Below are 15,737 nucleotides of genomic sequence, written 5' to 3'. Positions count from 1 at the left end.
CTCCCGAGTTCCTGCTTGTGGCCTCTTCCCATGTGGCCGCCTCCCGCAGGGCGTCAAGCCTCCCTCTCCTCTCTCCTGTGAGGACGCCAGTCACAGGCTTTCGGGCCCACCCTAAACCAAGGATGATTTCGCCTCGAGCAGCCGAGCTAATCACATCTGGAAAGACTCCATTTCCAAATGAAGTCATGTTCTGAGGTTCTGCGTAGACAGGAATTTTGGGGGCTACTACCTGCCCTCTGTGTCTGTCCTAGAAGTACAATCGTGGCCCATTTTGGCCTCTGCAAACACAGTGCCAAGACCAGCGGCACCAGGCACTGCTGGGCCCCGGCCCGAGGATGCCTCTTCCCCACTGTGACTCCCCAGGCTCCGGTTTCTCGGCCCTCAGGAGACTGTCCCAGCCTTGGCCTCTGCCGGCTCCTTCCCCACCCGGCCAGCCCCCTCCCACCTCCCCTGTTCTCTCCATGCCGCCCCCCCACCCCAGACCGTCCCCTCTCCATGCTTATCTCTGGGCTTCCCTCTGGAGCAGGGTCTCAGCCCTGGGGCTATCCCTTCCCGCCTCGTCCCCCTCAACCCTGTCCCCGCGGCCTCCCAGGGTCCTGGGCCCCTCATCTCTGCAGCCAGATCCAGCTGCCACCTGTGTAACCACAGGCCTCGTTACGGCCCCTGCACCCACCCCGCGCCCCCAGTGCCTCGCAGATCAGCTTGTTCCGCACACGGAGACAGACGGGCTTTCCATGGTGCTGGTGTTGCCATGTGTCCGTCTCGCTGGCTAGAATCCCATAAAGACCGCACTATTGTCAATAACGGTGACCCACAGTGACCATCCTCCGGCCCTTCGTCCTCTTTCCTGGGTTGGCATGTGGCTTCCCGGTGCCTGGAGGCCGCCCCATGTCCCTCACTGTGCCCATCCTCCCTCTCAGGCACTAACTCTGGAAGCTCAGCCCGTGCCCTGCGCAGGCGCCGGCCAGACTCTCACGGACCCCCAGTCCCTCCTCTCTAGAAAGCGCCCCCCCCCAGCTGCACGGTCACCCCACCTGAGTGACTGTTTCTCAATGTGCTTCTCCCCTGGCTGTCAGGGCAGCAGCAGGGGCTGTTTGGGGGCCAAGGCTGAGAATGTCGGGCACACAGTGGGCGCCTGATGAATGCCTCATGCACACACAGGGCACACAGCCCCGGCAGGGAGGGCTGCCCGGTACACAGACGGTATTGACGAATGCCTGTGGGATGAGGTCATGGAATGCCAGGACTTTCCCAGTTCCAAGCCAATGATTAACACAGGTACTTAATCCACAGAGTTACAAAACCTATATAGCTCGTGCATTTGATTCAAAAGAGCGCGTGCATTTGATTCAAACGGTGCGGGAAAGATGTTGATGTAATGAGGAATTAATTCCACAATGAGACACGCCCTTTTTATAAAAGGTGAGGAGACCCGTGAGCATTCCGGTTTCCTGTGCACGGGACCAGCCTGGGAAGGTCCTCATCTCTGGGTTCTGGTACTTTCCTCAGACCGACTCTCAGGTCCCCGTGGACTCAGCAGGGGCTACAAAGTCCACCGGTGAGGACACTTCCCAGAGCAGCGCCTCCAGCTGATGTGTGAAACCGCTAATGCTCTCTTTAAATGTATCTCCCGTGCAGTGGCAAATGCCCTTGGGGGAATCCCTGCCTTGCAGCGTCTGCAGATGCTCCTGCCAGCCCAGCTTCCCGCTGCCAACCCGACAGGGCTGAACGCAAATCTGGGAAGAGATGTGGTGTAATAGTTTTTAATTCTTAAAATCATCTTACTTAAGGTAAAGCGTTTGGATCAAATTTAGTGAGCCTGGTATCTTTGATTTTCTAATACAGCTTTTATAAGAAACACTATTTTAATGAAATAAATGTTCTCAGGTGTGCTTACTAGCAAGATTTAACTTTATATCTCTCTTTTTCTACGAGTTTTCATTCAAGATAAATTTGGCCTTTCCCTTACATCCTAGTATCCCCTGCTTGGAGTCAAATGCTCGCTCCGGGTCACTCTAAACCTGGGGGAAAATCCAGCCCTGACCATCCGTCCCCGAGCGCTCCCTGTCCAGTTATGGCTACAAATGCAAAGCCCCAGATATAAACTTTGGACAGGACCCCAGCGGGAACATTCTTAACTGCAAATAAAAACCCCCAAGAGCCAAGGCTTGTCCAGCCCTCCTGGCCCCACACGCCCCCAGCACCGGGCACCTGCCCCACACGAGGCTTGGGGCTGAGAGTGAGGGGACACTGCCCTGTCTGCCCAGAAGACCCCAGTGCCAGAGCCACCCACCCTCAGCCAGGAGTCCCCTGGGGAAGGCCCAGCTTCACAGGGCTTAAGCAAACAGCGAGGGAGGGCCACCGCCCGCCATGTGGAGGCCCTGGCGGGCCAGGGAAGGCAGAGGGCAGGGGAAGGGGCACGGCCACATCAGGCCTGGGCGAGGAGCTTCCAAAGCAGGCGGATCTGCCGTGAACCCCTGGCTCAAGAGCCTGCCAAGGCAGCTTCAGAACCTGCCCCTGGACTGGCTGCTCCAGGAGCTGGGAGCAGAGAGATGCAGAGAGCCCGGCCCAGCCAGGAGGGGCCCAGCCAGGTGCCAGGCCCAGAAGGGCTGGGGACGGGCCCAGGAGGGGAAGGGTGTGGAAAGGTTTGACGACTTAAGTTTTTAGACAAATAAAAAGACAATTCCCTTCTGGTCCTAAGAAATAGCTAAGGGCTTTGAACCAGAAAAACTAGAATTTCCAAAGGCAGCAAGGGTAACACTCGGCACTTTGAAGCCTGAAGTTTAGGCAGAACTAAAGACCAATAAGGAAGCTGAGAACAGAGAGTGCGGAGCCAGGGGAAGGGCCCCGGGGACAGGGACACAGAACACACCGCACTTTCCAAGTCAGGTCAGGACACCCAAACCCACAATACCTGAAGACCACCCGAAGCCCATCAGAGAGCTCAGTCCTGACGCTGGACGTTAGGACACGGGACGGGGTGCTGAACCACCAGTGTCACGACCTGAAGTGAAGCTCCTGACGTGAGCCATGACCAGGTGGCATCTGTCAGAAGCTTTGCTACCAGAGAAGGCACAAGATGGGAGACAAGGAAGAGAGGACATTACAGGGCCCCTGACAAGGGAAGGGTATGCCAGAAATGATTAAACACTGTACAAATTTGCCCACCCATCCTTCTGCTCACTCATCCATCCATGCTGCCGCATACCCACCATTCACTCATTCATTCATGCACCACCCATTCATCCATCCACCCACCATCCACGCGTCCTCCCACCCATCCACCCACTCATCCATCCATCCACCCATCCACCCACTCATCCATCCACCCACCATCCACCCATCCTCCCACTCATCCACCCACTCATTCATCCACCCACCATCCACCCATCCACCCACTCATCCATCCACCCACCATCCACGCATCCTCCCACCCATCCATCCATCCATCATCCACCCATCCTCCCACTCATCCACCCACTCATCCATCCACCCACCATTCACACATCCACCCATCCTCCTACTCTTCCATCCACCCACCCATCCATCCATGCTGCCACACACTCACCATTCACTCATTCATTCATGCACCACCCACTCACCCATCTATCCACCATCCACTCAACCATCCACCCACCCATCTACTCATCCATTCATTCATTCTTCCATCCACCCATCCACCTACCTATCCATCTATCCTTCCATTTACTCATCCACCCATCCATCCACCATCCACCCATTTACCCACCCACCCATCCATCCATCTATCATCCATCCATCCATCATCTACCCATCTATCCACCACCCAACCATCTATCTAACAAACTGCCTGATGTGGGGCCATTTTTAGGCATAAGTGTGAACAAAACTGATCCCTCCTGGAGTTTCCATCTAGGTTAAAAATGTCAGATGTCCTGGAAAACTGAAATGATGTGCTAAGAGTCTCAGAGCAGATGGGAAAAGTGGGAAGGGAAGCTTTGAAGGGGTGTTGGTGTTGAGGCACGAGCACACACACAGGCACGGTTCCCACCACAGAGCAGCAGAGGCAAAGCCCCAGCCCTCTCCTGTCCCACTGTACAACAGCCCCACACCACCAAGGCCCCGCAGTGCACAGGGCTGCACAGAAAGGCCCCGCGTGGCTGCAGCCCGGGTGAGGGTCATGTACAGGAGTCCAATGCTGGTCAGGACCCTGCCTCTTCCGGGGCACTTCAGCATCCCCATGGGATGCAGCCCGGCGCAGAAGCACGACCACCAGAGGCCTCAGCCGCGGGGCCCCTTGTCCCGCAACAGAGCAGCAGAGGAGGTGCTGCCGGCCCGGCCCTGCAAGCCAGGCTGACCTAGAGACGGGTGGACAGACAGAAAGGGCAGTGCCACACGGCCACGCTAGAGCCTGAGCAGCTGAGATCGATGACCCCTGACCCCGGCTATCCCGAGGTCCACATTTGGGGGCAGAAGAAATGAAGAGGACAGTTCCAGCAGCACCCTCATCTAGGGGCTCGGCAAGGTAATCAGATGACCCTCCCTATGAGGCAGGTCTCCACACCTGGTTGTACGGATGGGTCCACAAAGGCTCAGAGAGGGTAGTAACCTCTGCTGGTAGTAACCTCTGTGTGGTAGTAGCCACACAGCTGCAGGGCTGAGGCTCACCTTAAACATACATCCTTAGTGTCCACACAGAGCTTGCAGGGATGGGTCCAGAGGGGGAGTCGACTTTGCCACCTTCCCAGGATCAGTGCCCCCATCAATGTGTCACTGCAGGAGGGCGACCCAGGGGCAGGGTTACAGTGCCTCAGCACCCCCTCCACCCAACCCCCACAGCACCACTGCCGGCACAGGGGTTTCCTGAGCAAGCCCCTGACCAGTGCCTTGGTTTCCCAGGCTGTAAATCCCTCCCCGCAGGCAGGGATCTCTGACTCTCTCGCCCGGAGCTATCCTGGCACTGGGCGGTTCAGCCGAGAGGGGCTCATCTGGCACAGCGCTGGGATGAGTTCTGCACAAGCACACAGGCAACGTCATTGTCATTCTCACGCCCTTTCCTCACTGCCTTCCTGGGCCTACCGCATCTGCCCACCCCTCGCCCCGCCAGCCCTCTCCTCTCCGCCCTCCCCTGATGCCCTCTCGCCCCTTTTCTCTCTGTGTTTGACTTTCTCACCTCCCGGTGACACGCTCTGCACCTGGAGTCCCCTCCCCAAGTCACATCCAAGGCGGCCCAGCCCCTCCCCACCTGGCAAGGCTACCGGGAAAGGCCTCAGATAAAGGCCCTGACAGCTGCCCCGAGAGCGGGGGGCGGGGCGCTGGGAGTCGGGAGTGGCTTGTCCAGGGCTGGGCTTCCAGGGATGACTTCGCCATTGTACTTGAAGCAAATTCCCAGAACTCCAGACACACCCATTTAAAACAGTATAAATAAAAAAATGCATTCCATGGCAAAGAAAATGACTCCCACTCAACCGCCGCCTTGCCTTCTCCTACAAGAGTCACACACATGCCGGGGGCAGGAGACCCTGCGAAACCGGAACGAGCCGTGTGTGCCTGAAACTCTCCTTGGCGCCTACAGCAGCTCAGACCCAAGGTCCCTGCAGCACAACCGATCCCAGCCTGGAGCCACACTCGGGACACAGCCTTTCGGAAAAGGGGTGCTCTCCCCAGCCCCCGCTCCTTGACAGCTTGTGAGATGGGGAGACCAGAAAATAACCCACGCTTGGGGGATATAAGGCAACTCCCAAAAGGATGTGTCTGCGTGTAATTCCTGAACCCTGGGATATCACCTTATATGGCAAAAGAGTGAATGTTACCTTGCATGACAAAACGTGATTAAGTTAAGGGTCCTGAGTGAGATGCCCTTACTGTCCGGCTGGGCCCACCACGATCACGTGCATTCTTGTAAAAGGGGCAGAGCCTGCAGGGACGCCCAGAGCCCCCAGGAGCTGGGAGAGACGAGGAAGGATCCTTCCCGGGGCCTCTGGATCCCTCCGACACCTGCCGACACCTGGCTTCAGACCTCTGGCCCTACAACTGTGAGAGAATGCCTTTCTGTTACGTTAAGTGACCCGGTTTGTGGTCACGTATTACAGCAGTCACCGGAAACCTACACAGACCCTGAACACACCCGGGTAGCCAGCCGGATTCGGCAGGAATACTTTTCTGGGGACAGTCCCCAGAGAAAGCAGCCGTCCTTAAGCCTTTCAGCATCTCCCTAAGTTACAACAGGCCTGGAACCGCGGAATACGAAACACCCTCTCGGTCCCCAGGCTTTTGTGGCAGTGGTGTGAGGACCCAGGGGTGCTAAATGAACACGGCGTCCCCTGGGTGCAGGTGGGCTTCAGACGTCTTGGTTGTCAAGACTCGTGAGGGAGGGGCATGCAGAAGGCCTGGGGACACCACTGCGCCCAGTACCGGGGTGCCTGGGGTGGTCAACCCAGCTGACTACCAGGCCGTGGGTGCCCCCATGGCCCCCAGCACCATACTGGGGCACAGAACCCCACCTTGGCTCCCCCAGTAAGGCACTTCTAGCTCCCCACCAAACCAAAGGCAAGGTTCTTGGGCCAGGGATGTGGCCCCTCTTCAGAAGGACACTGGTGGGCACAGCCTGGTGGTGCACGGCCTTCACGCTGCCCTGGGGCACGGATCCACCAACAGGCGCCAAAGTCCCGATGGTGGGGCGACGCAGGGCTCCCCTTGTGCCACTGGGCCCCTGCAGCCGACTTTTCTGCAGGGATCATGGGGGGAGGTGACAGAAACAGCCTCATCCTGCAGGGTGGGGTCGCGTGGGGACGTGCAGGTGGAGGTGGGCCTGGCCCCCACCAAGCACTTGGCTCCTGCTGGTGGGCAGTGGCAGGAGCTGGTGGGGAGGGCTGGCCCGGCCACGCCACGGAGAGAGAGAAGGAGGGAGAGAGGGAGGGAGGGAGGGCCTGGATGTGGGGCCAAGGGTCTGGCCACGTCCCTGCCCAACACAGGCAAGACAAGTCTTCAGGAGGAAGCAGACCAGGCAGCCGTGCGCAGCCAGGCTGGAGAGGGTGTGCCCGGCGCATTATCAGTTTGCAGGGCAACCGTGCCAGCTACCGCGCAGCAGCGTGTCCGGACGTAGCTGGAATGCTCACGAAAACCTCAGTCATCACGGAAACGGCCGCTCAGCACTGCAGGCTCAGGTTCCCCTCCCCAGCCGGGGCAGAGAGGAGAGGCAGCTCCTCGGAACAGACCAGCATCCACACAAAGGGGCACGAATTCTTAATTCATCACTCGGAGCCCGGGGAGCAAACTGCCCTCGTTAATACAAACCCTATTCCCCCGCGTGCCCAGCCAGCTCCGTCTGGCCTCACCTTGCCAGCCCTGGCCCTGCCAGCCGCCGGCACAGGGTAAACACTGGCCCCTGCACCCGGGAGCAGGACAGAGGGGCCCCGTCCATCCACACCAGGGAAAGGGCTCACGAGTGTGACCGCAGTGGGGGCTGGAGCCAAGATCGCTCCCCTGAGGTCCCCAGGTCACTAGTCTCAGGTGGAGGCTCAGCCTGGTCTCCCCAGCAGCTACCGCAGCCCCCAGTCCACACCGCGGGCAGAGAAGGGCAGGACAGCAGACCCCCCGCACAGCACGGAAGCTGCGGCCTGCGGCTCGTTCCTCCCTTCAGCAAACACCCCCTGAGCACTGAGTGGGTGCCAGGGCTGTGGTCAGCAGGGTACTGGGTCCCCCAAAGGTGTCCACGTCCTAATCCCTGACACCTGAGGACACATGACCTCACATGGCAAGAGACTTTGCCGGTGTGATTACATAAGGGTCTCGGGGTGGAGAGGTCAACCCTGGGCTACTGGGTGGACCAAGGCCATCAGCAGGGCCTTGGGGGGGGTCAGTAGAGAAGGCGGAGGGGGCAGCTGAGCTGGGGGGAGAGGAGGGAGGAGCAGGAGCCAGGGCAGCCCCCGGGGACTGAGCAGAGACCAGATGCCCCCTGGAGCCTCCAGAAGGACCCAGCCCCGCCACACCCTGACTTCGGGACTTCTGCCCTGCAACTGTGAGAATAAATCCGCACCGTTTTAAGCTCCTCATTTGTGGAAATTCGTTACAGGAGCTGCAGGAAACCAGCGCAGCAGCAATGAGTAGGCCGGGCCTGCCCTTGGGCAGGTGCCCTCTGTCCTGTGTCCAAATGCCCACAGGTGGCGTGTCCTCAGACATCGCAGCGTAGAGTTTTGTTCCTCAAGGACGCACGTCCTGTGCCCAGCTCGGCTGAGCCACGTGCAAGCTGCCTGGTTGGGACGTGGGGAGCCCCACGGTCCCGTGTTTGATCCCTCAAAGGAAAATGAACTACAGAAACCCGTCTCCCGCCCAGGAGTGTCCCCCGGTCCCTGCAGACACCTGACAAGCAGGTTGCCAGGAAGCGCCAGAGCCCTGAGCTGGGCTGAACTGTGCTCCCGAGGCGGACGTCCAAGTCCTCCCTAACTCTCTGTACCTGTGAAGGGACTTTGGAAATAGGTTCTTGCAAATGTAATGAAGTTAAGATGAAGGTACTTCGGATTAGCTGCCCTAGTCCAGTGACCAATGTCCTTACGAGAAGGGGGAAATCTGGACACAGAGACAGACACTTGTGGGGAGACGCAGCGCAGAGACGGGGTGGTGCGTCCAGGAGCCAAGCACCACCCGCAGCCGCAGAGCGAAGAGGCGGCAGGAAGGAGCCCCAGAGCCTTGGGGGCAGCACGGCCCTGCCCACACCTTGGCTTCTGGCCTCCAAAACAGTAGGAATGAGTTTCTGTTGCTTTGAGCCAGCCGGTCTGGGGTCCTTTGTCACAGCAGCCCCAGGAAGCTCCGAGGGGGCCGCAGGCTCAGCGTGAGACCATCCTGGCCCCCGAGGGCTGGTCAGTCATGCCTGTTCACCCCGCCTAGGACACCAGCTCTGTGCCTCGAAAGCCTCAAAATGTTCTGGGGACAGAATTTCGTGGAGGAGAACAGGAGGTACCTGGCTAAATTTATCTACACCGTGATCCCTCAGGGCATGATTTAAAATCATGGAAAACAAGTCACTTAGGCTGGGCAGGGGCTCACGCCTGCAATCCCAGCACTCTGCGAGGCCGAGGCGGGAGGATCCCTCGAGGTCAGGAGTCGGAGACCAGCCTGAGCAAAGTGAGACCGTGTCCTAGTAAACATAGACAACGCAGCCAGCGTGCCGGCGCAGCTGTAGTCCCAGCTCCCCGGGGGCTGAGGTGGGCCTGAGCCCCGCAGTGTGAGGCTGCTGCGAGCTGTGACTCTGCCACCGCACTGCAGCCCGGCAACTGAGCCAGACCCCGTCTCAGAAACAGAAAGTCCCTCCGAAATGCGGCGACGCCCCAGCTTCACAATGGCGGTCGCACAGCCGGGGACCAAAGAAAGCAGAATGGATGAGACGTGAGAAGCTCCAGAGAGCGGAGAAACTGAAGCAATCCTTTAGAAGCTGAAAAGTACGTTTTCCTAAGAAAGGATTCTGTTCCTGCTTTATTTGAGATTTTAATTACAGGCTCTGTAATGATTTTCATTTTCAATGATGATTAGCTCTCGGGTGTAAGGACTAGATCCAACCTTGCAGGGCACGCTAGGAAGCGGAGCTTTAGGCCCGGGAGCCGCGGTCAGCGCCGGCCAACCGAGTCCTCCCTGAGCCACGTGAATGTCGCCGCGCAGGACCAGAGGCAACAGAGGTGCCACGTCGGCCACAGTGCGGAGTGGGTCCCCTGGCCCACTGGAGGGACTGCCTCGCCTGCACACGGTGCCTGCCGGATGCCGCGCCACGCCGGGCTGTGGACACGTGCCCGTGGACAGAGACACCACTGTCTGCCCTCACAGGGCACCGAGTGCAGAGGGAGGGAGGTGGCAATGCCAGGCAAGCGCCGAGTCTGGCCCCCAGCCACCGCCATGGGGGTGGGGGCTGCAAGGTGGGAGCAGCCAGAGCGTTTGCGAAAGGCCAGCGTGACATGAGCGTGGAGGGCGAGGGGCCATCAGATCATGGCATGGCTGGACCCCTAAGTGCCATGGGCCCAGTGACCAGACGCTAACCAGAGCACCCCGGGGAGGGCTGGGCATGGTGCTTGTGACCCAGTGCACATTTCAACAGGACACTCTGTGACAAAGGGACCATGGAGGTGGGAGGAGCACAACAGGGAGACCCGGGAGGGGGCCCTGCCAAGGAGATGGTAACATGACACACGGCTGAGAGAAGGGACACGCTGGGGGCAGAATCATCAGGATGTGGTGACAGATCAGACATGGGGGCCACAGGCACATCGACCACGAGGAGAAGAGGCGGGATCAGAGTGGGAGTGTCTGGAATGTGCTGGGAATGCCAAGGGATGGGACGTGAGAGGCTGGGACGCAGGAGGCTGGGGCTCAGGCTGCGGCGCCTCCCGGGCAGCTATGACACTCACGTGTCACGCTCAGGACTCAAGACCCCCAAGTTGGATCTCAGCTCTGCCCGCCCACCTCTGCACCTGGGAGAAGATAAAACTGGGGTGACAACTGTCTCCCCTCCCGGGTTGTCACAGACGCATGGAAAAAGGTTAGTTAGGGCGGAGCTCTCGGTGCCCAGCAGAGAGGATGTGTCACATTTTCAGTGACAACTACTGTGACTGTTTAATAGGGAGCCAGGAGGCAGGACCAGGATTCAGGATCAAGCCCTAACGCTTGCCCTGATCTGATCAGGTCGGGTTTCAGGCCGGGAAGGACGTTTCCTCGCCCGGGCTCGGGTGCTAGGCTCACAGCGGGGGCACCCTGTCCCCAAGCTGCTCATCACCCGTCCTGCCGCCCCTTTAAGCCCGAGTGCCCAGCACAGAGAGGCACATTTTTTTTTTTTTTACAAAATACTGTTAAATAAATGAAGCAAGAGAAAGAGCCAGTTAACAAGCAAATCCAGCTATTCCACCCTGGGGGAGTTCGCAGGGCCAGCAGCTTGAGCTCAGAGGCCAGGATGCCCGGGTTCGAATCCCAGCCTCACTCCCTGCAGCACCGGGGCCTTGGCCTCCAGGGCACGTGGGGCCGACCAGCCTCGCGTGGGGCCCGTCCCGTGCTCTGTGGGATGCGGAGCAGCCCCCCGGCCTCTTCCCACGAGAACACCACCCCCAGGTCCCCAGTTGTGACAACCACAAATGTCTTCCAGTATTGTCAGTGTCCCCTGGGAGAATCACCCGCAGCTGAGAACCACAGGGCCAGATGTGCTAAAGCTCTCTACCTCAGTTTCCCCTTTGTAAAACAAGGCCATAGGGCCACCCTGAGAATTAAACGAGAAAACACACATAGGATCGTCTAGAACAGTAACCAGCGCAAGGAGGACCTTGGTAAATATTAGCTACGAGTCACTGCGGTCCTCAGGGACAGGGATGTGCGACAGGTGACTCACACCAGTGTGAGAGCGGAGCAACACGAGCACAGTGACCAGGGATGAACGGCACCCGGCAAGCTTCGAGGGAGGAAACCTACAGACCCGCCGAGGAGGTCAGGAAACCTTCCAGAACCTTCTCAGAGCAGGGGACAGCCACCGAGGTGCAGTATGAGGGAGGCACGTGATTGGCAGACGGACAGGGAGAGGATGCATCTCCGACGAGGGACGGCGGGTGCCGAAGGGAGAGCAGGGCCGCGTCTAGACCAAGGGGAGTGTGACCCGTCCTTAAGCCATGTCACACAAACTGAAACTACGACATTACAGAAGCGAAGGCTGAGGGCAGAGGACGGGAAAACAATCTGGTGTTTGCCACTCGCAGTTGTCTGGGAAGGTCCGCAGAGCTGGGACACGGGGAGGGCGTGGACACACCTAAAACGCCAGAGCCTCCTTCGGTCTTTCTGTCCGTGTCCCTGTCCCTGTCAGAGATGGGGAGAGTGGCAGACCCCAACAATGGCCTGAGACCCTGAGGGGGTGGCAGCCCTCGGCTGTCCGCAAAGACCATGGACACCGAGATGCCCCCGCGGCCTTGACTTCTCTAAGGCCAAGGTGGATTCCAGAGGCGGGAGAGCCCGAGTTCGCTGAGCTCTTCCTGGAGTTAATTGCTACCTTCCTCCGCCAGCCATGCCGGGTCTCCTGCCGTCCCCGGCCGGCAACACAGGAAGCCAGGTGCTTCCAGCAGCCGCCTGGGCCGGTTCCAGCCGCGCAACCGGAGCTCGGCTTACCAGGCAGCGAGTAACAAAACCCTCCCGACGACAGCACCACTTTCATCGCGAATAAATGCGCCCAATTACCTCCACCCAGAAAAAGGGGAGCTTCAAAGCGAAAAGAGGAAAACAGAGAGGAAGAGGAACCCAGTAAAAATAATCAGTCTTAATTAGCCTTATCTCCCAGGGAAATACATACGGCGATTTCAGTGCCCAAGAGATTCAAATTAGCCTCATGCCAGTCATGACGTGTCAGCAGGTCTTACTGGCAATGACAGACGTGGCCCTGCCCCAGCCACTATTTTTCTAAAAATGACTCTGCTGATGACAAGGACACGTGAGGGCTTTAGGACTGGGTTCCCCCAGAATCTGCTGGCCACGGACCCCGGTGAGGCCCCAGTCTGACCACAGCCTGCATTTCTCCAACCGGCCTGCCGAGAGCGGCCCGGAGGCGGGTGCCTGGTCTGCTCCGCACCGGGTCAGATGCCACCCAGGGCCCAGGACCTGCCAGCGAGAGGGCCAACTGTACGGGTTCACTGGGGTCACCCACCCGAGCAGGCAGGGGTGAGATCTGGCGGTGGGCACCGGCCCGGCATACAGCAGGCACTCGGTACGTGTTTGCGAGTGGATGAAGACGGTGCACTTGCTGCTCCCCAGAGCACACCAGGCTCTTCCCCAGGCCAGAGAGCAGCCAGGGCAGCCCCACCCGGGGCCAGGGGCTGGGCGGGAGTGGGGGTTGGGGCTGCCGGCCCACCCGTGGGTGCCTCCCAGGTGGGAGGGGCACCGACCGCACTGCAGCTGGCATCTGATCAGGCACTTCCTGGAGGTGGCACTGCCAGCTCAGTGCCGGGGGCAGGGGACCTCAATAAGCTACCAGGGACCCTGGCACCACTGGACCCCAGAGCAGGAGAGGAGCAGGGCCAGGCGTCCTCACAGGTGCAGCCCCCAACTGAGGGGTGGCCATCAGCATGGGGTCTCCTGCACTCTGCCTGCCTTCCCCGCACACTGCCAAGCCCCGGTGCAGCCAGGAACTGCCCTCAGCAAGACAGTGGGGCAGACAGCTCCCGACCCAGACAGGACCAACGGACGGGCAGGGTGCAAATGACACGGCCGGGCAGTCACCCGCGCCGTTACCAGATCATAACCAACCCGGGGTGCAGATACCTCAAGCCCAGGAGCCCCTTCCCTGCAGGCGGCCCACACCCCCGTTGGCTTTTCCTCCTCTTCTGAAGCACAGCACCTTGGACGGCCGCCCTTCCTCTCTCTTTGTGCGCCCCTGAGCCCTTCCTGCTGGGTAAATGCCCGCTAATGCCTCAAACCCTTGTTATAAGCTCCATAAACTCGTGCTTCGTGCTGCACGACCCCCCCCACGAGCAGCTATGGATTTCTCAGGTGTGCGCATTAAACACACTGGGACACAGCTAATGGAAGGATCTCAACGTTACCTCCGGTGTGGATCAAATCCCCCCTAATCCCCAGACAGCTTTCCAGAAAAGACAGAGTATTCCCCATCGGGACCATCGTAAACTTGCTTTCCAAATGGGCCATCATTTTAAGTAACGGCTGATCAAAGACCGTAAGATTTGTGGCCAGGACGCGGAGAGCGTGTGTGTGTACCGCTCGCAAGCTGGCTCTTTTTGCATTTTTAAAAACAACTGTTGGCTGCAATTGGAGCAATTTATCTCTGCGATTAGTCCGGATGTCTCAAGGTAAGTGTATCTTGGGGCCAGAGGAGGTGAGTCATTTTCTACACTGACAACGAGGCATGACAAAACGAACAGCATCTTTCCAGACCCAGACGACGGACGGCTACGACTCCCACCCTGGTGCCGCTGCCTCACACTCACCAGTTAAGCCCCAGATCTGGAATAAAGTACTTCAAAGCCACTTAAAAGCAGCACATGTCGTTTCGTGCATTTAGGCTTTTTCAAACGGATCTCACCTGACAACCTGCCCTGCTGTCCTCATGCAGGGGGGAGTGAAGCCGGGCAGACGATGAAACGCATGCCCACTGGCTAAGGAAACGCCACTCCTGCACCCATCCCAAGGTTCCCGGAGCAACTCTGGGGCCCAGCGCCCGTCCTTGGACCATTTCCCCAGGAGGGAAGTGGACAGAGGAAACCTCCAGCAACCCAGGGGTGTCTGTGCAAAGCCAAGGTGAGCCCCAGCCCCCCGCAGGCCCTGGGACCTACCGGTGAAGTCCTCGAAGCACTCACAGGTGTAGCCGCCCTCACGGCTCCGGCAGCGGCCGTTGGCGCCGCACGGGCTGGAGTAGCAGAGGTCGATCTCCGTCTCGCAGTAGTCGCCGGTGAAGCCGGGCGGGCAGCGGCAGCGCAGGCCGTTGATGGGGTGGATGGGCCGGAAGAGCACGGTGGTGGAGCTGAGGAAGGGCGCCGAGCTGTCGAAGCGCAGCACGGACACGCACTTCATGTAGTTCTCGCAGGGCTCGCGCAGGCAGATGTTGTCGTCGAAGGGCAGCACGCGCTGCGTGGAGATGGTGGCCAGCAGCGAGCGGTTCAGGTAGATCTGCTCCTGCAGGTCCTCCGACGGGAAGAACTGGCCGCGCACGCCGCCCGGCAGCAGCGCCGAGAACGTCACGTTCAGGATGTTGGTGCGGACGTCCGTGTCGTTCTGGATGTTGAAGACGAAGACGTCGTCCTTGGTGGTGGACAGCACCGTGGCCACCCCCTCCACGAAGAGGCCCAGCAGCGGGGACAGGAACTTCTCCTGGGACATGTTCTCCAGGCGGACGGTGATGCTGTTGGTCAGCATGTCGTCGGTGATGATGGTGACGCGCAGGGTGCAGAGGGCCGTGACGCTGTGGACACCGTCTGCGGGACACAGGGGAGTGGTGGTCACTCGGATGCTGTGACAGTCTCGGCTCCCACCAGCCCCACCCCAGCAGCAGCCTTGGACCCACCGAACAAGGGAGATGCCAGGCTGGGGACCCTGCCCACCCCCCCAGACCACCCAACCCCCACTTCCTTCCTTCTTCCTCCCGCTGACCCCCACCCCGGCCTCCTAATGCACCCGAGTCTCTCCCGCTCAGAAGCCCTCAGTGGGCCCCAAACAGCTCAGCAGGGCACCCCGACAACTCCCATGCCTTGCTCCACACACACGGGGACTTGGGCCCCGTTTTACCTCCTCTGCACCTGGCCCAGCCCCCAGGGAGCCCCACCCCACCCCCAGCAGCTCCTCCTGTCCTCCCAGCCCAGTTCAAACCCCCTGGCTTCTGGCAAGCCCGCTCTGGTCCTACCGGGGGACGGCCCCACCCAGACGTCTGATCTCTCAGCTGCACCCTGCGTCTCCCCGGTGCACCCAGCACATGAGGTGCTCGAGGAATGGCTGCCTTAGACACACATGGGTGCTGCTGCATCCCAGACAGCGGTGAACAGATCACGCAATGAGCTACTTAGGAGACCAAGAGGGCGTCACGTAACTTGTCCAAACAGCGTAGAAACGGAACCAGTCTGGAAGTCACAGCTGCGTTCGGGTGCTTGGTTCGATTATCGCAGCAAACAGGAGATTCTGACAGAACCAGTGTCGTCCCCATGTAGCAGGTGAGAAAAACTGAGATGCCACATTTCAAGCCCAAGAACCCAGGCGCGGCTGGCAGGAGCCCCGCTTGCGTCCCGCTGCCGCCACCCAAG

The 15,737-nt window shown here is 59.5% G+C and overlaps 1 protein-coding gene across 1 annotated transcript in view; it reads right to left on the bottom strand.

Moving 5' to 3' along the window:
• The window catches only part of CELSR1 (cadherin EGF LAG seven-pass G-type receptor 1), a 137,403-nt gene that overhangs the window by 65,920 nt on the left and 55,746 nt on the right, over positions 1–15,737 (bottom strand). The window contains exon 2 of the mRNA XM_045552772.1: positions 14,280–14,918. Within this exon, the coding sequence (XP_045408728.1) occupies positions 14,280–14,918 (639 nt within the window). The remainder of the gene's footprint in view (positions 1–14,279; positions 14,919–15,737) is intronic.

Source organism: Lemur catta, chromosome 6, assembly GCF_020740605.2.
Source record: "Lemur catta isolate mLemCat1 chromosome 6, mLemCat1.pri, whole genome shotgun sequence".
NCBI classification, from domain to species: domain Eukaryota; kingdom Metazoa; phylum Chordata; class Mammalia; order Primates; family Lemuridae; genus Lemur; species Lemur catta.
The sequence above is the reverse complement of the archived record's forward strand: the minus strand, read 5'-3'. Positions and strand labels throughout refer to the sequence as shown.